Source organism: Eptesicus fuscus, chromosome 6 (assembly GCF_027574615.1).
Source record: "Eptesicus fuscus isolate TK198812 chromosome 6, DD_ASM_mEF_20220401, whole genome shotgun sequence".
In the NCBI taxonomy this organism is placed as follows: Eukaryota; Metazoa; Chordata; class Mammalia; order Chiroptera; family Vespertilionidae; genus Eptesicus; species Eptesicus fuscus.
In genome coordinates, this window is record NC_072478.1 from 87,351,465 (window position 1) to 87,374,574 (window position 23,110).

The 23,110-nt window shown below is 41.5% G+C and overlaps 1 protein-coding gene across 2 annotated transcripts in view; it reads left to right on the forward strand.

The window, feature by feature from the left end:
* Window positions 1-23,110, forward strand: part of HMGXB3 (HMG-box containing 3) — a 44,619-nt gene that overhangs the window by 2,396 nt on the left and 19,113 nt on the right. Inside the window, exons 2-12 of one of the 2 annotated variants that reach the window (XM_028161546.2) lie at window positions 371-509; window positions 1,550-1,724; window positions 5,592-6,089; window positions 7,141-7,239; window positions 8,818-8,949; window positions 13,436-13,582; window positions 13,679-13,851; window positions 15,494-15,669; window positions 15,821-15,918; window positions 17,882-17,980; window positions 19,522-19,671. In XM_028161546.2, coding sequence (XP_028017347.2) covers window positions 373-509; window positions 1,550-1,724; window positions 5,592-6,089; window positions 7,141-7,239; window positions 8,818-8,949; window positions 13,436-13,582; window positions 13,679-13,851; window positions 15,494-15,669; window positions 15,821-15,918; window positions 17,882-17,980; window positions 19,522-19,671 — 1,884 coding nt within the window. In that variant the 5' untranslated portion in view covers window positions 371-372. Of the gene's footprint in view, window positions 1-370; window positions 510-1,549; window positions 1,725-5,591; window positions 6,090-7,140; window positions 7,240-8,817; window positions 8,950-13,435; window positions 13,852-15,493; window positions 15,670-15,820; window positions 15,919-17,881; window positions 17,981-19,521; window positions 19,672-23,110 lie in introns of both variants that reach the window. The other variant, XM_008152203.3, reaches the window with a different exon arrangement.

The window sequence follows — 23,110 nt, forward strand, 5'->3', positions numbered from 1 at the left end:
AGTTGATGAAGCATGAGGAAGGGAACTTCTGGGATTCTTATAATGTGCCACTAAAATCTTTGAGCCAAAGGATTACTGTGAGTATCCTATAAGTGAAAGGGCTAAGTTAGTGTTCCCACATTTGTCTGGTCAAAGGAATCACCTAGGGCACTCATTAAGCATGCACATTTTCATACCCTCTGGAGATTCTGATTCAGAAGGCCAGGGGGAATCCTGAAATCTGTGTCTAATAAGTACCCCCCAGGAATTTCTTAGGAGTACTGAGTTTGGGAAATGACTCAGCCTTAAGGCCCTGGCAGAGATAAGGAGTCATTTGCTGTTCCCTTTAAGGTGGATTCTTGAAACATATTTGTGTTTGACTGTCTTCTAGCCATGGATGCATCATATGATGGTACTGAGGTAACTGTTGTGATGGAGGAAATTGAGGAATCCTACTGTTACACTTCCCCTGGGCCACCCAAGAAGAAGAAAAAGTATAAAATACATGGAGAAAAAGCCAAGAAACCCAGGTAAGTCAACATGTTTTGGTAGCTGGCATTTATCAACAGTAGCTGCTTGGAGAGTTATATTGAGGAAGACTTTAAAGCTGCATCCATATTTACTGAGAGTGCCATGTCAGTAGAAGTCTCTAGATGGCCATTGGGGTTGTGGGAGAGGGAGATGGGGAGTGGTAAGTGGGAGACTGATGCCAGCAGTTGCCATTCCTGGCTAGATTTTGGTCATGTTTCCAGGCTGTCAGAAGAAATTGTACCATACCAATGGTGGAAGCTGTGTAAGCAGATCCTCGAATAACATCAGTTTTTTCAATATCGTTTCATTATACCACTGATGGGATGCTATAGGGACTTAACTCTTGTTTATATCAATTAGCCTCTGATAAAATTGGTTTCATTATACATTGTTTTGCCACAATTCCAAGAACCTGTCAGTGTTCTTGGGAAGATTTACTGTACAAAATAACTATGTTATTTATTATTACCATTGTTAGTATTTAAATATATTTAAAATAAAACATTAATAAAAACGTGGCATTATAAATAGTACCAAGATACCTGTAAAGACTATTCAAGTTATAGCTCTGTTCTCCTTCTTAATTGTGAATACTCCTAACTTCTTGCTGCATTGGGTCACTTTGATAATTCTCCTTGCTGCCCTCTCTCAGCCTGAGATAACCATAGTCTGTAAAGGCTGTGAGTGGTGACCCGACTATGTAATCAGCCCCCTAGCTAACCTTCCTGAGGGTGGAATGACAGGGCATCTGTGTCTGTCTTTGCTCATATTGGGTTTTAAAGCCACTCATCCCTGCAGAAAAAGAGGTCCATGGAAGTAAACCAGACAAGCCTTTGCTTCCTGGTTTCTAAAGAGAGAAACCTCTGATGCACCATCTAGGGATCTTATTTAAATGTTTCTTTGCTCCAGTTCTTATTTAGTTAAATGCTTTGAAATGAAATACTGAGTTTTGTGTCTACCTCTTCATTATCCAAACTCTAACATTGTAGTATCTACTAGTTAAATGAGGGAAAACCTTAAGAAGTCATTACTTCCTCAGGTCGGCTTACCTTCTGTACTATTATGACATCTACCTGAAAGTTCAGCAGGAGCTGCCCCACCTCCCACAGTCTGAGATCAATAAGAAGATTAGCGAGAGTTGGAGGCTTCTCAGTGTGGCTGAAAGGAGTTACTACTTGGAGAAAGCCAAACTAGAGAAAGAAGGTTTGGATCCTGTAAGTAATTTTTTCCCCAACTGATTTCTCCGTTGGTTCAATGGTAAAGGCCTAGGGGAGATCAACCTCTGTTCTCCTGTTTCCTTTTCTTGGGAAAACTTTGAATTGAGTCATTTTTCTTTCTTTTGTCTGATATTGCCTGCTTTACTTTTGACGATAGATACAATGTACTCTTTTGTCCTCTGGTTGCAGCAATACATGGAGATGGCATTTTCTGAGTTATCTGCAGTGAGCCTTGGCTCTTTTTCTGAATTTTAGCATATCTTGGAGCCCCTTTATTCTTGTGGGTAGTAAATATTTTTCTTTATACAGGGCAAAGGTAGGTTTACAGTTGGTATGGAAAAATATAATACAAGAATAAACTCTGTTTCATGTACTTAGGACAGTAAATCTACTTTTGCCCACCCACTATAGGCATTTCTCCTACATCATGAATGATCATGTTATAAATTGAACGTAATATAATTAATTTGTGTTCTAATGATTACTGTCAGGTATAATGATCAGCAGTTGGACTCTGTTTAGAGATAGGTATAGTTGCTTTGTATAATATCACCACTGATGGCTGTGAACTTTGCTAGAAGCAGAAATGCAAGGTTAAAGCAGAAGATGATGGAGGAGACTGAAGGTTTGGGTGCATGGATTAAAGAATAAGCAAGGAGGCATTTGGGTTTGTGTCCCTCAGCGATTTTGTTATTCTAGTTCACAATAACAAAATTAACTGACAACTGTTAACACTGCTTTGTTTTTTTAAACTAAAATACCTTTAGGAAAATAACCTTGTTATGGCATGCTGAAACCTTTTAACCTTAACTCCATTTTTTTAAATGAAAACAATTGTCTCTAACTTCTTTTTTTTTTATAATGTAAAGCAAAGGTTCCCCAGGAATGCAACTGTTTGGCAGAACAGGCTGTATTTTTCCCTTTGTGGAGCTCATTGCCACTGCCAATTAGATATTTTGTCCTTATTGGCTTGGCATTCCTCTTCCAGGAACAGCTTCGTGTTACCTATAGTATTGGAGATGTCACTGTGTACTTCCTCCTCCAGATAATTTGTTTATAAACTGTGAATCTGGGAAACAATCACTGTGGGAGGGTGAGGGGCGGGGGGGAAAGGAAGTGGAGTCTAGAAGAAGTACACATACTCCCTTTGGTTTGGCCCTTATAAAGTCAACAATCTTTTTGCCCATGATACCAAAAAATTTTCACCTAATCTGTAGTGATTTTTTTGTTTGTTAATTCTCACCTGAGGATATTTTTTCTATTGCTTTTCAGAGAGAGTGGAAGTGAAGGAGGGAGGGAAAGAGGGAAGAAGGAAGAGAGAGAGACATCAATGTGAGAGAGACATATCAGCTGGCTGCCTCCTGTGTGTATCCCCACAGGGGGCCGAGAACGAACCTGCAACCCAGGTACATGCCCTTGACTGGGAGTTGAACCTGAAACCTTTCGTTGCTCAGGCCGGTGCTCTATTCACTGAACCACACCAGCCAGGGATGGAGTAGAGATATGGTTCTTAAAAATACATTATTGTAGGTCTTAATAAGACTTTAAAAAACATAAAATAAATCCTCTGCAATGATTCTTTGTTATCCATTTTTAATTTATATCTACCATTATTTTACCTCTGCCACCAGAACATGAATAGATTAGCTCTGATACTAACTAGCTGTGACCTTGGAAGAACCACTTAACCTTTGAGTTTTGGTTTTCTCATTTGTAAAATGGAGATAATTGTATCTACTCATAGTATTTAAAATAGATAATGTAAAGCACGTAGCTGAGTTCTTGGCACATACTGACTAGGTCAATAAATATCACTCTTTAGTAGATTCAATGTTCAGTGACCATATAATAAAAGGTGGCATTTAATGAGCATCTGGACTATGCCAAGACTGGGTGAGGCTTTATGTCGGGGGTTGGGAACCTTTTTTTCTGTGAATGGCCATTTGGATATTTATGTTATTATTCATGGGCCATACAAAAGTATCACCTTAAAAATTAGCCTGCTATATTTGGGCAAACATTTAATTAGCTCACCCCTAATGCCTTGGCAGGGCCAGACCAAATGATTTCGAGAGCTTTATAAGGCCCATGGGCCAGACATTCCCCACCCCTGCTTTATATGCTGTGTTTGACCTCACCCACATTGCCTGGTGTGAAGGTGAGACCCTCTTTCTGCATACTTGGAAAGCCTAGCAGAGTACTTGTGGCATGCTGTCTCCTCAGCAGCCCCTCAGGTCTCCTACCAAGGAGTAGAGCCCATAGTTCCAGTGTTATTCCTTCCAGCCTGTAAGATGAATGTCTTTTAGGCCAGTGGTTGCCAACTGGTGGTCCGTGAGGTCCAAAAGGTTGGTGACCGCTGATTTAGGCCATCCTGATTTCTCTATCCTTGAATCTGTTGATTAAGTCCGGACCATCCTGTGCATTTGCCACTAGTTAGTTTTGTTCTCCTGACCTGTCTGCTTCAAAGGATGACTTGAGAATATCATTTCTCCATTATCTCTTCAGTAAAGGTTCCATAAAGGATTCGGTCTGTCTGCTTTCCTGTTTCATCTGAGTGCTTCCTTTGTACCTTAAGTAGACTCATTGACTTTATTGCTTTTGATTTTAAGATCCTTTTATAATTGACTTAGCGTTTCTTTTAAAGAATGCTTCTGAAATATTTTTTGTTCCATTTCAGTTCTCACTTTGAACTTTTCTATTTTTCTTATTGGGTAACTTTCAGTTTAAATTGAAAAAGGGGGCAAACACAAAAGCACCTTTTTCTTGGTGCCAATTAGTCATGCAGGGTTGTGCTTCTAGTACCTGGTTTCCCTTAGTGGAGCCTGTCTGCCACTGCCATTTAGATATTTTGTCCTTATTGGCTTGGCATTCCTCTCCCAGGAACAGCTTTGTGTTACCTACAGTATTGGAGATGCCACTGTGTACTCCCTCCTCCAGGTAATTTGTTTATAAACTGTGAGTCTGGGAAACAGTCCTTATAGGGGGAGAGGAAGCAGAACATTTTAGTAGACCTGGCCTGGAGTCCCAGCTTTTTACTTGCTAGTTTTGTGTTTTGGGAAAGGGTACCTCCATGAGCTTCAATTCCTTCATTGCCGAGTGGGAATAATAATAGTATCTAACTTAACAGTGTTGTTTTTTGGTTAGGAAATTATTTTCTAAATTTGAAGACCCTAGGTCAGTGTTAATATTTGTATTCTTCTCCCCACCCCCAATTTATTTAGGCCCTTGTCAGATAACCCCTCCCAAAGGTACATTCTCTTAGGAGGCCTCTTAGCTCCATGATCTCATCATCCTTTTCTTTGTAATCTGGGAGAAACCAACAGTGTTTGAACTCTTGCTGCCTTGAGTTCCAACTAGGCCTTGACTTGTAATTTAGGCTTTTTGCTCTTTTATTGCACATTATAAATTCTGTTGTTTAAATTTTCTGCTACTGTGGAATCCTAAAGTATCAGAGCTGGAAAGGAACTCATAAGTAGCTAGATTCAGATCCCTCGTTTTACAGTTTGGGTAGCTAGTCCAAAAAGGGGACCGGATTTGCTCGAGATTATGCCACACCTGGATGCCAAGATCAGTGCCCTTTGCAGAGTCTAATCCATGTTCTCAGTTTCCTGTGTGAATGAGCAAGGAAACTACATTGGTTAAAGTGTGATTCAAATGAAGATGGCATTGCTGTTACAGAGGCTGAACCTATCTAAATCTTAAGTCAAGAGAGTAGAGTCTTTCTGGTCCCTTTTGCAGGGAGAAAAAAAAAGCTCATACACACACACACACACACACACACACACATACATACATATATATATCCATGTTACTTTACTCCATTTATCTTTGCTTGTCTCCCTTTTCTGGCCTCCTCATCTTCAGAACTCTAAGCTCTCTACACTGACCGCTGTGGTTCCGGACATCCCAGGTTTCCGCAAGATCCTGCCCCGCTCGGATTACATCATCATCCCCAAGAGCAGCCTGCAGGAGGACCGGAGCTGCCCTCAGCTGGAACTGTGTGTGGCCCAGAACCAGGTGTCCTCAAAAGGACCATCTCTTGTATCCAACACAGCCTTGGAGACGGTGCCTAGCCATGCAGGCATGGCAGAGCAGTGCATGGCTGTGGAGGCCCTAGCTGAGGAGGTGGGAGCCCTTGCCCAGCCGGGTGCTGTACAGGAGATCACCACCTCAGAGATCCTTAGCCAGGATGTGCTCCTGGAGGAGGCTTCCCTGGAGGTAGGGGAGAGCCACCAGCCTTACCAGACAAGCCTGGTAATTGAAGAGACCTTAGTGAACGGCTCACCAGACCTCCCCACCGGAAGCCTGGCTGTGCCTCAACCCCCGGTGGGGGAGAGCATGTCCGTGGTAACAGTCATGAGGGTAAGTGGCTTTGGTGCTGATGTCTTACTTCCTCGAGAATTTCTAAAAAGGCAGCCAGCGCCATGCAGTGTGACCTTGGAGCTGTGGTAATGGAGAGAGCTGCTGACGGGGCACCTCCAGTGGGACTGCAGTCCTCTTGAGCCTTCTTAACCCTGGGCTTGCTCCAAGTTGTTCCCTGTTTCTCAGGCATCTTGCTAGCTCCTCTTGCCCAGCATAGGTGGAACTTTCCTCATACGAGGTAGTACATAATACATTAGCAGGAAGGAGGAAATGGTATGTGGGCTACCATGAGGTAAAGCCAGGATCTGTCAGGTATTAGTATCAGTCAGGATTTTATGTTTCCTGAAGATTGTTTCAACAAACAGAGTGGCACCTTGAACTGTGTAGGAGAATTTTCAAATGGTCTTCATGGGTACAGGTTAGGTAGGAAGAAGGGAATTCTCTTCAGGTTGATGGGACTAATCATTGAGGAAGAAGAGGCAAGTCTCTGTCCAGAGCTTACATGTCACGCCCAAATGAGGGGGAAGAGCAGCTTCAGTGATCCACAGCCTGGACCCCTGAAGTAGGAATATGCCACCATGCCCTTTATTACACTTGGTAGGATGGTATCCTCAGAGGTAGGACCAGCATGCTGTAGCCCTATGGCCTGTAAAGATGAGAGCAGGTACCTCTGCAGAAGAATCCATGCCAGGCCTGAATCCATTTTATTGTTTGTTGTCTCAGTGCTGCTTATAATAGCCAAGCATGCCACTGGCCGGGTAAGGACATTTGATAGGGCCGGAAGGGTTGGGTTCTTTCACTAACTGCTTATGTGATCTTAGGAGTCCGAAGTCTCTGAGAACCTCAGTTTTTTATCTATAAAATGAGGATAGTACATTCCCTGTCATAATGTTTCTTTTCTACTTTTATTTGCTCTTAAGTAAACTTATTTTGAAACAATTGTAGATTATTTTTTTAAATAAGCACATTGTGGTTATTGGACTCGATGTAGTCTTGGTGTTGAGGGAGGTCCTCGGTGTACTTCACTCTGTCTCTCTCCATTTGCCCACAGGATTCCAGTGAGAGTAGCTCCTCTGCGCCAGCCACACAGTTCATCATGTTGCCTCTTCCTGCCTACTCGGTTGTGGAAAATCCCACCTCTATCAAACTGGTCAGTGTGTGGGGAATTGATGGAGACTAGGCCTCCATAACAATTCTCTTTCAGGTAGTTTCCTAGAAGTCTTAGACCTTCGGACGCTGGGACTGGCAAAGTTCTCAGGGATTATCTGGTCATTCAGTGTGTCAGTAGCAAAGCTTTAATCCACAGCTTGGTCTTTTTTCCTGGTGCCACACCACTTCACACTCATTTTTGCCCTGTTGTTATCATTGTCATAATCACCTTTTCCTAGGTGTCCTGAAAGAGGTAGCCTAGTGGCAGCTAGGTGTTTTCTCAAGGGAGGTTATTTATTTATTTATTTTTGGCCAGGCTAGGGAAGCTGGGATTGATAGCTGAATACACATTCATTAGTGACAGAACAAATCTGACAGGGAATGTTTTCTTTCCAACAATAATCTAGAAATGGTTTATGGCTAATTTCTACTTGTAACTGCAATGTAACAACCCATTGTAATATAGCCTGTTGAAAGGGAAATCAGCAGGGATGGTGAGAGCCAGTGGCTGAGTATATTCATATGCAAATAAAATGGACCTTTGAATAACAAAGTTGACCACCTGTATAGTTGAAAATGTTAGGTATAACTCAAACAAGTCTGCCCTCTGCATACTTGGATGGCCAACCAGGTATCGAAAATAGTACTTAAATTCTGGTTTCTATTGGAGTTCCCTCTCATTTTTTAGTGACCATGGTCTACTTTTTTATCTCTGAACCCTAAGTTCTCTGACTTTTAACTAATAAAGAATGAAGATGAAGCACATTCTTTGAAGTATTCAAAGCCATAGGGTGCAGCTGGGTGCATGGAAATTTTGGACCAAGAAATAGAGAGATCTGGTTTCTAGGTCTACCTCTGCCCTTGAATTACTACTATTTGAGGCAAAGCATTTAACCGCTCTGAACCTCAGGAGTGATAAACTTAAGAGCATTGCTAAGAGCATTAAATGAGATACTATGTAAAGTGTTCAGCACTGTGTGATTCCCTGCTCAATTAATAGCAACCACTCTATCACAAGAAAAAAAATTACAAATATATACTCATGGATATTAACTAGATTTATTGTGGTGATTGTTATGCAACATATACAAATATTGATCATTATGTTGGGCATCTGAAACTAACGTTATATGTCAGTTATGTATCAATTTAAAAAATAGCAGCTATTACGATCTTTATTTTTCTGGTGCCTAACTATAACCTTGGACAGCTCTCTTTTCTCATTTGAACTTTCTAAAAAGTGCACTAGTTGTAGCTAGTCAGACCTTTCCAACTCCAACCTTTTATACCATGAACTAGAGGCCCGGTGCACAAAATTTGTGCAAGAGTAGGCCTTCCTTCCCTTGGCTGCCGGCACTGGCTTCTCTGGCACCTGGGACCCTGGCTTCGTCTGGAAGGTCATCTGGAAGGAAGTCCGGTCTAATTAAGCATTTTACGCTTTTATTATTATAGATTGCCTATCCTTCTACAAGCTAGTATCCTGCTGGCATTGTTGTGATAATGGTCATCAGGATCTGAGAGAGGTTAGACTGTGGTGTTGATTCTGACCCTTTTTTTTTTTTTTTTTTAATTTTTACAGACCACTACATATACCCGCCGAGGCCATGGGACATGCACCAGCCCAGGTTGCTCCTTTACTTATGTCACAAGGCACAAACCACCTAAGTGCCCTATGTGTGGTAACTTCCTTGGAGGGAAGTGGATCCCAAAGGTAAAATCTATTGGCCATTGCTGATTTGGAAGTCCACAAAGTAGATTTTCCTTCAGAACAGATAACTTTAAAAATTAATGCTTATTTTCATTTTCTGACCATACAAGTAAGTCAATTTCATTGTAGACTGTTTTAAAAAGAAAGAATAAAATGTTACCCATAATCTTATGCCATCCAAAGAAAAGCTATTATTAGTTAATATTTTGGTCTTTTTTTTTGTGTTAATATACAAGTTCTGTATCTTCCCTTTTTTCATTTAATATATCATGTCTTTAAATATTCTTCAGAAACATTATCTGTAATGGTTTTATAATTTCCCATGGATGACTATCCCATGTTAATTTATTCATTTCCTAGTAGGGTTAAATTTTTAACAGCCCATCCTTTACACTGACTGTTTTGCTATTCAGATGTGTAGCTCACATCTTCTCACTCCTTAGCTCGAAGTCCTTTCAATCTATGCTCCTATTAAGAGTGGAGGTACTGCCGAAACCGGTTTGGCTCAGTGGATAGAGCGTGGGCCTGCGGACTCGGGGGTCCCGGGTTCGATTCCAGTCAGGGGCATGTGCCTTGGTTGCGGGCACGTCCCCAGTGGGGGGTGTGCGAGAGGCAGCTGATCGATGTTTCTCTCTCATCGATGTTTCTAACTCTCTATCCCTCTCCTTCCTCTCTGTAAAAACTCAATAAAATATATTTTAAAAAATAAAAATAAAAAAATAAAAGAGTGGAGGTACTTAACTAATATTCAAGATCTTTCATAATCTAACTTTCCAAATATATACCATCTCTCTAGATAATTGATGCTTAGTAAATACATGAGCATCAAAGCCCCTGTGAAGTTTAGTTCAACACATGTATTTTGTTACCAGTTTTATGCTTTGCACTTACTGTATAAATCATACATGCTTGTCACATTTTTACATCAGTCTGTAAATTATTCAGGGCCAAAAAGACTAAAATAGTCAGGATGGTTTTATAGAGTGGATGGTCTAGATAAGTAGAATTTGGGTAGATAGAAGAGGAAAAAGGGTATTGTCTTTGTGAAAATAGTTTAGGATTGTGTATGTACTGTGTTTAATTCAGCATAGTCCAGATTTATTTGTGTAGATAAAACTTATATTGCAGTATACTTATTAAGTTTATCTGGGGCAATTTCCATACAACATCTCCTTGAAAATAATTGGGATGATGATTTTTGCCCTCTGGCTCCGTGTTGAAGTTCAGGGTAGTACCAATTCTAGGAAACAGAATAGGATAATAATTAGGAAAACAGTCCTGGAGTCAGCTTCCTCAGTTCAAACCCCTGCTTCCCAAGTTTTTAGCTATGCAACCTTGGGCAAGTCATTTTATGTTTCTACTCTTGATTTAGGTTTCCTTTCATTTGTAACTGTAAGTTAACAACACTACCTAACTCATTAGGGTTGTTGCAGGAGTCCAGTAAGATTATTCATGTAAAGTGGATGACACATTCCTGGCATATATTAAATCCTCAGTGAGGCTTCATTCCTGTCCTTGTTGGCAGCAATATAATTATTGTCTCTGTTATTGCTAGTAATTTGATCTTTCAAGGGGCAGGAAGGATCTAGTGCTAGTGTCTCTCAGGAGGTTTTGTCCAGTGTCTTGTACCTACTTCCGGTGTGCCTCTGTGAAGCCATCCTGTTTATTCCCACCCTAGTTAGTCTCCCCAAAAAGTACTTCCCCAGTTGCAGTAGGGAGATTGAGTTGGATAGTGTTCGAACCTTCCTTGGCCTTTCTTCACTCATGCACAGAAGGTCTGTCTGTTGACCTTATTTTCTGTGCTTTTGCATGAAACAATCTTATTGATCCTGTGCCCTTCACTTCTTCAGATTATGTTTTTACTCGGCTTTCTTTTCTTTTTCATTTTATGTCTTTTTTCCCCACCTTTGATTAAAATAACTTTGTGCCTTGGTTCTCTTTCTGAGCTCAAACTCATGACGTGAAGACAATTTTTTTTTAGCTACTCATCCCCATATTGACTTGCTAAGTCAGAATTTTTTCTCAAAGGTTTTTCCAGGAGTTACTGTGTGAAGAGTAGATTCTATGATTTCTAAACCTCATAGGAATGAATAAGTGAGTACAAAAAGAAAAAGAGTAACATTTTAGCATTAATGTACTTTGAATTTTAGAGTTAAAAGTGACTTTGGTTATCAGTTCAACTCCAGGTTTCTAGCTGAGGGGAAATAGATTCAAGGGAAGTGACTTGTTAAGTTCACTAATTATGCCAGTGCCTTTTCTTCCACTAAACCACACTTTTTAAGCATTGCTAACATCTTTTTAGTTCTGATTTTTTGAAGCAAGTATAAATAGTTTCTAAAAGCTCCAAATATGTCCATGCCAATCAGGAAATGACTCACCTTTTCTTGTATTGTTCTGGAGCTCATACTGGCTAAAATTAGCCCCAAAAGACGTGTGGCACGGTTCCCAATGAGTTGGATGGAACAAAGGATGGCGTAGAAGGCCCTGTAGCTCAGCACTGCACTCCTTTGGGTTCTCTGATGGTGCTAATTGAGGTCTTTGAGTGGGCAACTGGTAGTATTTGTCTTTCATCTTGAAAGAAAGGTGACGTCTAAAAAGGGGAGGCTGAGTAAGGAAATCTGAGATCACCAACTAGAATTTTAGCTTATTGCTTAAGTTATCCAGTTTTCCTGCAAAGGATCTTCGTCTAAAATAGTCTACTTACGTGAGCAGTGTTTTGCTCAAAGATCTCATCTTAGAAGCTTAGTTTAACTTGTCTCCTATTTTTCTGCAGACTTTTCCCTCTTTAGCAGTCAGTAAGCCTTGTATCTCTCTACTCATCCTCATGGGCTAGTGGGTGTTAGAATCTGAAAATGCTTTATGGAGATTTCTTAAAGGTTGTCTAAAATTTCTTAAAGTTCTTAGCTAGAGGTGACACGCTGCCTGAGGGGCTTTGGAAGGGTGAGGGGTTTTTGCAAATCAGTGACTGGAAGGTAGTGATAAAATTTAATGACAGCACAGATGCTGGTAGAGCAGGGGTCACCTGAAAGGCTATCTTGCTGCTGTTGACAAACACTGAGAGCCCAACTCTCTTATTTTATAACTAGAGGCCCGGTGCATGACATTCGTGCACTGGTTGGGGGTGTCCCTCAGCCCAGCCTGTGCCCTCTCACAGTCTGGGACCCCTCACTCCTTACCACCCGCCTGCTCGCTGCTCCTTACTGCTTGGCTCACTGCTCCTTAGTGCTGCCACGGAGGCAGGAGAGGCTCCTCCCACAGTCGCTGTGCTCACCAGCCTTGAGCCCAGCTTCAGGCTGGGTGGCGCTCCCCCTGTGGGAGCGCACTGACCATCAGGGGGCAGCTCCTGCATTGAGCGTCTGCCCCCTGGTGGTCAGTGCGCATCATAGTGACCATTAGTTCCGCCATTCGGTCGATTTGCATATTAGCCTTTTATAGGATGGGGAAATGAGGCTTCAGATAGAGCTTGCCTTGGGCCACTTGAGTAATTAGGAGTGAAGCTGAGCCTAGATGGAACCCAGCTTTTATGTTTCATGTCCTCTAGTTTACAGTGCCTTTCACTACACATATAAAAGAAAGAAACCTTTCTGAGACCTTTCCTGGAGACAAGTACTATTTAAAAGATCTTTAGAGTGTGTATGTATATAATTATAGGGTGGGGCAAAGTAGGTTTCCAATTGTGAGTATGTGAATCACAGAGTTTATTCTTCAATTATTTATTAATTATTATATTACTTTCCATATGAAAAACTGCAAACCTACTTTTGCTCCATCCTGTGTATACATGTATGTATATATGCTGATTGCATAAAAGCTAAAGCTCCAAGGAATTTTTAAAAGTAGTTCTATCTGAGATAGAAGCTGGTATTTTTTAGTGATTTTGAATATTTTCTAGCCCATAAATAATAAGTATATGAGTTAAACTGACCCAGGGAGAAGTTTGTAGCCTATGTGTAAGTCAGGCTTAATATTCACCTGAATCTGGGGACAAAAGATAGACTTTTCCCCAACAGAGTTGGAAGTTTCAAGTCTATCTCTGTAGATTGTGAGCACATTGGGATTAACTGAGACTCATAAAGGGACCACCAAGATAAACAAGTTAGGACTTCTGGGCCCAATGTGACAGCATGCCAGCCTCTTCCTAGACATAGAGAAAAGGAGGCTTTGAACAGTCAAAGGTCAAGGTAAAAAATGTCAGTGTTTGTTTGCTGAAACCTAAAGAGGCATGCCAGTAAGAAGTTTGTTAGGAGAAGAGCTTTATCCTAACTCTGGCATTGAATACTGTAGTGAAAGGGACCTGGAGTCATAAGACTTAGATTCAGGCCAGTTTCATACTTGGGACCTTACATTAGCTTCTACCTCTCTCAGGGCTCAGCTTCCTTATCTATTGCCCTTACATTATTGTTATGAGGATCAAATGAGAGAATATTTGTGAATGTGTTGTCAGTTGTAAAATGGCATATGCATACAAGGTATTTTTATTTTTTTCTAGGAAAAGCCAGCCAAAGTCAAAGTGGAATTGGCTTCTGGCATCTCCTCTAAAGGCTCTGTGGTTAAAAGAAATCAGCAGCCTGTCCTCACTGAGCAAAATTCCTCTAAGGAAACCACCTCTAAACTGACTCTGGAGAACTCGGAAGCTGTAAGCCAGCTCTTAAGTGTAGCTCCTCCAAGAGAAGTGGGTGAGGAGAATGAGTGGGAAGAAGTGATCATCTCAGATGCCCATGTTTTGGTCAAGGAATCTCCTGGGAATCGTACAGCAGTCACTAAGACGCCAGTGGTCAAGAGTGGTGTGCAGCCTGAGGTCTCTCTGAGGACAACTGAGAATGACAGTCCTAGCCCAGACATACCACCACCAGCCGAGGGGACCAGCACTTCCAGCCCACTCCCTGCTTCTAAAAAGCTTACAGGGTAAACCACTGTGTTTATACATTATAGGATTGCCTTTAGACTAACTCATGTTTGTTTTGTCCCATGTCCTTACAGCATTCCTGGGAGGCCACAGAGCCATTAATGGCTCCTGTCTTGGAGGTACAAAAACGAAGGCCTAGAAACATGGAATGATTTACCTTTCCTCTTATACTCTGCTGTCCATGCCCTGCTGTTAGGTTCCTTATACATCTCTTCCTGTCAGTTTCCCTAAAGCTGTTATCAGGGTCTTGTTGGTATAGGCTATAGGCAATATTATAAACTGCTATTCAGTCTTGATACTAGATTTGGAAAGAGAAGCTCTGTTAAGGCTACCTTATAGAAAGATTCCTGTCATGGTGGTCAGAGAATTCAGTTGTTTGTGACTCTGTCCCTGGCTTCCATTTGACCTTGGACATAGTCACTTCATGCCTCTTATGTTCAGTTCTCTCTTCTGAAAAATCTTGAATTGAGTATTGAAAAAAGTCTTATCCTCAGTGGCTGACCATATAGACCAAAAAAGATTGTAGGCCTTGCAGATGGGAGGAAATCCATAAGTGTCAGCTAATTCCCCGCCCCCTCCCCCTTTACCTCTTTTAAGGCTTGACTGTATTCTCCATATAGCCCCTTCCTAGAGGGGATTGTGGTCTTGTAACTGAAAGCCCTTACTTATTCATACAGTGGTTCACAATGGGGAGCATTTTGCCTCCAGGGGACATTGTGGCAATGTTCAGAGACACTTTTGGTTGTTATAACTGGGACTCAGGGTAAGGGTTACTACCAGCATCTAGCAGGTAGAGGCCAGGAATGCTGCTACATATCCTACAATACATAGAATAGCCCCCACAACAAAGAATTTTCTGGCCCATAATATTAATACTGCCCATGTTTAGAAATTCTGATTTATGTTATTATAATTTAAAACTAAAATTAAAATTTTATAATTTAAAACTAAAATTAAAATTTAAAATTAAAATTTTATTGCTGAGTAGGAAATATATTCACATGGTTAAACTCAAAAGGTATAAGGAATATATACTGGAAAAAAAAGTCACCCTTCTGTCCCATCCTCAGTCATCCATTTCTCGGAGACAATCAGTATTCTCAACATCCTGAACAATATGTTTTGAGATGGTTCTGTATCCTTAGAGGATGAAGCTGTGCACTTCAGACCTTTTGTTAGGGCAAGTGAGTCACTTTAGCACATGTGGATTGCGGCCTTCTATGGTACAAGCTCTGTGCTCAATATGTGAGCTACAAAGATGAAAAAAACACACAAAACAACAGACTGTTCTCCTGGGTCTCTGCTCTCATATGGGAGATTGATACAGTCTAATTCCAGGCAGATTAGATGTTACATTATTTAGGCACTGTTTTTGCACCTTTTTATCTTCATAATAACCCCATGAAGTAAGTATATGTAATTACTGTCCCATTTTACATATTAGGAATGAGGTTAACTGAAGAGTGAAATTACTTGCCCAGGGCCACACAGCTACTTCAAGGTTTTATTTGAACCCTTCTGTCTAAAGCCTGACAGTTTAACCTAAATTATCCCACCAATAAAGTGCTATTTAGAGACTGCACTTTTCTTTTTCTTAATCTTGGTCCTGAATTTCTAGATTTTCCTTCTTGTTTTTTTCAGAGTTGACCTGATCAACCCTGGTCCCAGAGCTTCAGAGCTTAAAGGCAGAGCACGGGGCAAACCTTCATTACTGGCTGCAGCAAGACCCATGAGAGCAATTCTCCCAGCTCCAGCTAATGTGGGCCGCGGCAGCAGCATGGGACTGCCCAGGGCCAGGCAGGCCTTTCCCCTGAGCGGTAAGGAGTGGGACAGACCTGGGAGGAGGGGCTGTCTAATGGGAAGGGGACAGGACCGGGGGCCGGGGATGGGGTGGGTTGAGAATAGAGATGAGAGACTTAGGGAGACAGAATGCACTTAAGTTACTAGTTTGGCTCCTGGTTGTCCCAGATAAGACTCCCTCTGTGAGGACTTGTGGCCTGAAGCCAAGCACGCTGAAGCAGCTGGGCCAGCCCATCCAACAGCCATCTAACGCTGGTGAGGTGAAGGTAAGATGCATTCCCTTCCCTAAGGAGGAGCTGTTGCTCCAAGAACAGGGGTTCCATTTAGTGTCCTAAAGACCTATGCCAAAAGCAGGCCCTTATTCTCACACTGGTGGACCTCTGGGCGGAGGTTTAGCATAGAGGAGTTACTGCTTTTTAGTTCATTTCTTTCCTTGTTTTAAAATAAATGTCTGTTTTAAAACTATCTAGAAATAATTGAAAACTTAGAAAACACTTGCACGAGTAAAAATTAGCAAAAACACAGAGCACTCCTGTACTCGTTACCCAGTCACCTATTGATAACGTATTAGTCCATTTGGCTTTATAATGTACTCGTGTGTCCTCCCATATATGTGTATTTATAAAATATACATAAGTTATGGCTATATGGCCTTTTACTTCTTAATGCTTCAGTATGTGTTTCCTAAGAATAAGGATATTCTGTTACTGAAACACTGATACAGTATTCCAGTCCTGTCAGTTTTATTCAGTTATGTCCTTTATAGCATGTTTCTACTCGAGTACAGGGTCTAGTCTAAGATTAGATATTGTGTTTAGTTGTCATGTCTCTTTAGCCTCCTTTAAAAAAATGAATGCCTGGTTCTAGAAAATACAGAAAATTCAGGTAAGGCAGAAAGAAAATAAGTCCCTTGAGATTCTGCCACCCAGAACGAACTACTATTAACAGTCCAGTGTGTGCTCCTTTAGCCTTCAAGTCATTTCGGCACTAGTGTATGTATACTTTTTTAATACAATTTTTTAAACTAAAAAAATATAGCTCTTACTCTGTGTACTGGTTTGTAGCCAGTTCAGTCCGATTTAACGATATATAGTTACTTAAGATTTCCGAGGTGTCAAAATTCCAAGCACATTTATTCTTAGATTTATTTTTTAGTTCCTTTGCCATATGTGGCTAGAATAGTAATAATCAAACTTCCCTTAATCAGCATTGTTCACCAGACTGCTTTTTAACCAAGATCCTCAATAGGAAACACATTTTTACATCACAGCCCACTAAACATACATACAGCCACACATTAGAAATTTAATGAAGCAAAAAAAAAAAAAAGTTTAATGAAGCAATGCCCTTAATTGTTCGCAGTCACTTAGGTGTTTTCCATTTCTTTTTTCAAAGTGCTAATTTTAGCTCATTAAATTTCACAACCCCTCAGTGGATTATGTCTGATAGCTTGAAAACCCTGTCATGAACCAAATTGAAACAGGAAAATTGGTCTACCATCTCCCTTGCCATGTGCACTGTTGGGTAACTTCCTTTGTCTGATAGTTCTGAATTTGCCACAACAAAAATATCAACTGGCTTTTACTTTGAAAGCTCACCTGCTTGTCATCCAGGTGTTGTCAGCACTGAGAGCACCACTTGGTAGATTTCCAGCCCTTAGATTCGTCCCTTTACTTTGTAAACTTCTAGTCTTCTCTGTAAATAGCTTTCTTTGGTTTAAAAAATTATTTGTTAAAATAAGCCCTTTTTCTAGTCTTAAACTTTAAATACATGAAATTTTTTGTTCTTTAAATCAACTTAATTTCAGTATTACAAAATACTTTTTAGAATGCTTTCTTCATCTTTTCTTTTTTAATTACATAAGTAGCATCTACATTCAGTATAGAACATTTGACATTTTATAGTGGCAAAAGGGAAACAGTCATGATACTCTCTCACCCCCAGTACTTTAGTGAATAATCCTTCAGATTTCTTTCTATGCCAATATTATTCAACCACATAGCTATTATATGCTTTTTTTCACTTGATAGTATTTGTAAATCTGATGCATAGTGTTTCTAATGTGCAGTGTTAGAAGCTGCACAGAAGAGTGTGGCAGTCTTTGAACCTGCTCATTTGGAGCATGGCTCTGCAAATTTCCTTGGGAACTATTTCCTCAAGCTGTTTTCAAACACAGGACCTCAGGAGTTTGAGGTTCAGACACACTAAATAATTTGTTCTGATCCACAGATACCAAATGGCTTGGCCAACAGGACGTCTCAGTTGAAAGTTGTAGAAGTCAAGCCTGATATGTTTCCTCCATATAAGTACAGCTGCACTGTCACACTGGTAAGTGCAGCCAGGAGATGGGTTGACCCAGAGGTGGTTTGATTTTGTGGTTTAGGGTGAGTAGAAGTCTGGTGGGTGGGAAGTAGTGGTAGTCAGGAGTGAAAGGAGGGTCAGGGATAGATCATTGATTCTGAAACCCTGTCACTAATATAAATGATAGCTCCTGGGCGAATCAGCTAGATTTGTTTTTCCCAGGAGAGATCTATAAAGCCGAGGTCAGGGTATCTCACTGAAAGTAGTTGGAGATGAGAATCTAGTCCAGTTTAGCATTCAGCAATCTTTGGACCTTTTAGCCTCAAAAGTGTGTTCCATATACAAGTTTGGGAAATGAATTCTTCCTCCCCAAAATAGAATCACATTCAATCCTAGTATCTTAAAGGGTTTGAAAAGTACTTTAGTAAAGCAACTTATTTTGTTTAGCCTGGCATTTCCCACCAAGGTTTTCCCTTTCCCTCTTTTTTATTTTTAACATAACACAGATGTGTGACTCTGGGGTCATTCTTTTGGAGGGTGAGCATTGTGGAACAGTGGAATAAACACTTGATACTTAAAAATCCTAGTCCAGAAGTGGATCTGGCTCTGCTGCTAGCATGCTCTCTGACCTTAGGCAAGGCTCTTTCCTTCTCTGGTCCTCAGTTTTTATTGTCTTTAACATGCTGCGTTGGTTTCTCTTGCTCTTAACATTCTCTAATTTTGTTGATCCTTATGATGTCAACCAGCCAAATACCTTTGACAGGTTCTCTGGCTAAGTTGAGTAAGATACATAACTTTTGATAGAGCAGCTACATTTTTATAAATTCTTACCGGATAAAGAGTCGTTCACTCAAAAAAAGATGTATTGAGCACCTGCTCTGTGCCAGGCTTTGTACTGGTGATTCAGTAGTGAACAAGACAGCACAGGATGGTAGGTTAGTACGTAGTCTGGCCTGATCTTTAAGGAGAATGTGTCTCTTATCCCGAGATCTCAGTTTTCTTTTTCCAAGGGCTTAATTACTACCTTCTGCATGCCATGCATAGTCTCATCACCCGCTCCTTTTGGCTACAGTTGGCCACTCTGGTTACCATCTGGTGCAAACGGCCCAGGACTGACCCTCTCTTGACTGATTAGATAGCATCTTGTCATAGGAGACTAAATGCTAGAGCTTTTAGCTTCAGTATTTTAGAAGTTACAATTTGTATTTAGGAAGGGCTGGAAGTGTTTAGTACACCACAATCTCTTACACTCTTCATTAGAACAGGCCTGCTTCATTCTGCCAGTTGCCTGAGCCTTGGAGGCATTTGAATCTCTGACCTTTGACAGTCAACTCACTTGATTGACAGCAGGAGAAGGACTTGACCAAATTATACAGGCTGTATTAAGAGTAAAGGGGAAAATGCAGAAAAGGGATCTTGCTTCAAGCCTCTTTGGAAATTAGTCTAAATCTGGTTTTGCATTTGCCACTTTCTTCTCTAATTTATTGATAGCTGGTCATCCTGGTTCTTGGCTCTGTCCAGGTATAACTCAATTTTTGAAGAATTGAACATTGGTCTTACTTTTTTAGGATTTGGGCCTGGCTACATCAAGAGGCCGGGGAAAGTGCAAGAATCCCTCTTGTAGTTATGTCTACACCAACCGGCATAAACCACGGATTTGCCCCAGTTGTGGTTTTAACCTTGCCAAAGACCGGACTGAGAAAACCACCAAGGCTCTCGTGAGTTCCTTCCCCAAACACATCCCTTGGCCTTGGGTTGGGCTCTGTTAACGAACCTGTTTTAGTAGAAATAAAAGGATTCCTTAGTACATGATAGTACCTAGAACACCAGAACTGGAAACAAGTTATAGGTTCCGAACCTGGGCAAGTGCCTTCTCTGTGGACCTCCTTACCATTGCCAGGGTGAGGGGATTGACCAGATACCTTGATCTCTGAGACCCTTCTGGCCCCACGAACCAAAGAGAATGGTAACACAGGCCTTAAATAGGATTCATAAGAAGAGATGGAAAGATTACATTCTTTTAGCTCTGAGGTCTGATAGAGGGCCTGTTAATAATATTTTAGTAATTAGAGAATGCCAACCCTAAGACTGGATTAGATTGCTGCCTCTTATGTTCCTTGCAGAGCTTTGACTAATCACAAAGCTTTACTTCTAGCAGCTTTGTTAGCAAGCCTACTCTCTGAAGTTAAATCAAACTATTTGAGTAATAAAACACTTGGTATCCTTAGGGCTTGCTTTTTATTATTAGAACCAGGAAAAAATGGGCTTTTTCAGAGGTCTTGTGAATTTCCATATGTGAGTTTTCTTAAGTGAACAGGAAGTGACAACATCTTTGGCAGCAAATAGAATGACTAGGATGAGAGTAATTAGAGGAATGTCAACTGATCTGCCTTGCAGGGGAAGGATGACACATGGTCAGGGTCTGAGTTGGAGCCTGGCCACTCCACATCTAAGCTGGGTCTTGCAAAATGGGCAGGATTTGGATGGAAGGGGTAGGCGTGCTGTTCTCACGGACAAGCATGAGCAAAAATGAAGAGACAGAGAGGTGGTGGGTGTTTACTTGGCCAGAAGAGAGGGTGTATGGGGAGGAGTATGAAAAATAGCCTGGAAAGGCACGTCAGGGCCCTATCATGGAAGATCTTTAATGCTAGACTGGGCAGTGTGTCTTTTAGTCCTGGGGTCCCACTGAATGTCCTTGAGCCAGAGAGAGGCCCAGAAGAAGGTTAGGTGAGGAGAGATACCTGTATGGATAGAACTGAGAAGTGGATAGAATTGCTTCAGGCTTCAAGGTTTCTTTGCATATGGGGAGGGTCCTTTCTAGCAGGCGAGTCTCATCCCCTTGTCTCTAGGTCTGTTTCTGTGCTTGGGGTGGTATTCTGAGGTTACTGTCTTTGTGAGAAAGGGAAGTGGAACTACAGTCTGGACGTTCATGGCTTAGTGGGAAAAAAAAACACTGGGACTAGGAGCCAAGAGACCCTGAGCTGGAAGCTTTTGTTTTCCCCATCAATAAAGCAAGGTGGCAAGGTGTATTAGATTTGGGCATTTTATTCTCAGGGCCATGAGCCCTAGGGAAGACTCAGAATTGAGCATCAAGCAATGTATAACCCCCTGAAATAGCATGTAAATGGCTCCACAGTTTCCATCACATTCTGCTGTTCCACTGGTGCCCTCTGCTGGCAGCGAGCTTTCTTCCCGAATTCTCCATGTATTTACTTGTTCCTCTTCATTAGCGTTGATCACACCCTGTTTGACTCCCTCTTTTAATTCCTTGTGAGACTAGAATCTCCTTTAGGCCAAGTATATCTGTTTCCCCCGTACCTTCTAACCCTGGAGCTTGCGTACACAATACAATAATGTATTGATCAGTAACTATGGGATGGAATTGCATTCTGTGTCGGTAGACGCTCTGAACATTCCTTTCTCTTTCTATAGTTATTGGTTTGCATCATGGAAGTGGGTGTTGGTCTCTAGGTCTTGGATGATGAGGTCACTTAACTTTCCAGGTCAGGCAGGAATTGTCTAGGGACCTCTTGCCAGTTTATGTCAAATTCCACTCTCATTTATGTTCTTCTGTCTTTGATTAGCTGACTACGCCAAGAACCCTCATCTTCAGCCATTCCCTTACCCTCCAAAATCCTTAGGAGAAATAAATGTCATTATGGTTTTCCACAACATAAAACATACATAGGTCAGAAAGTTAGGAACGTGGCGTGTATTGCTCTTTGGAGCCTCCTGGCAGCCATACATTTCCTATGCAATTTTTCTTGGACTGTAAGATTGCAACATGTTTGGCTGGAACAGTTCTCATTCCTTTCCACCTTCCAGCTGTGGCTCAGAGCCAAAGGATAGTATTCCTGCCAACTTAATAGGCCAGCCTATGGTTCAACATAGTGATGACGGGGAACACACACCTCCCAGGGCAACGCATTTCTAGTGTTACTCAGCTCTTCATTCATTCTTTCAGGCATTTCATATACTGAATACCTACCATGGGTCAGGCTTTTGGAGATACAAAGCTGAGTAGGACATAGTCCCTTTGCTTAAGGAGCTTATGCTCTAGTGCAGGCGAAAGATAAGGAACCAAACTATTATAGACAGTGAGACGAGTTGTTATAGGATGTAGAGTTAATAGAAAGCTTCTTTAAAAAAAAAAATATTTTATTGATTTTTTACAGAGAGGAAGAGAGAGGGATAGAGAGTTAGAAACATCGATGAGAGAGAAACATCGATCAGCTGCCTCTTGCACAGCCCCTACTGGGATGTGCCCACAACCAAGGTACATGCCCTTGACCGGAATCGAACCTGGGACCCTTGAGTCCGCAGGCCGACGCTCTATCCACTGAGCCAAACCGGTTTCGGCAGAAAGCTTCTTTTATTAAGCACGTAACTTCTATAAAGCAATGTATACTATGTCCAGCAACTATGAATTAGTATCTTTTGTGTACTCTGACCTCATGCAGGTATTGGGACTTAGTAAATAAGCAGGGACCCTATACTCACTGAAGAGCGGGGACAGTGGTTTACCAACTGTGAGACGGTGCATTCTGCAATAAAGGAATGGACTCTGGGAGCATGGAGAAGGGAGTATTCAGGCTGCATTGGCACAAGGAACCTAATGAGCATTTCAGAACCTTGTTCCTGGAAGCCTCTGATTATATATAAAGTCCTCTTATACCTAGAAGCCACAAAGCATTAAAGATAAACTAGAGGCCCCGTGCACGGATTTGTGTACTGGTGGGGTCCCTCGGCCTGGCCTGCGCCCTCTCGCAATCCAGGACCCCTTGGGAGATGTCGGAGGCCGGGGCATGGATTCTGCCCGATCCCCGCAGGCCAGGCCAAGGGACCCTGTGCACCGGGCCTCTAGTATGAATATAAGATCTTTGGTTAATCTCTTCCTGGCCTCCCCTAACCTCTTCCTCTGAGATTCATCAGTCTGTTTCATGTCTCCATGCCTGTGCATTGAGCATCTGCCCTCTGGTGGTCAGTGCACGTCATAGGTACTGGTCAAATGGTCGCTTAGGCTTTTATATATATAGATAGATACTTTAGTATGGATATTTGTTTATATATGAAAACTACCATTCATAGAGTTTTCATTGCATCCCAGGCACAGTACTAAGTGCTTTACTTAGAATATCTTCTTTACTCTGTACAACT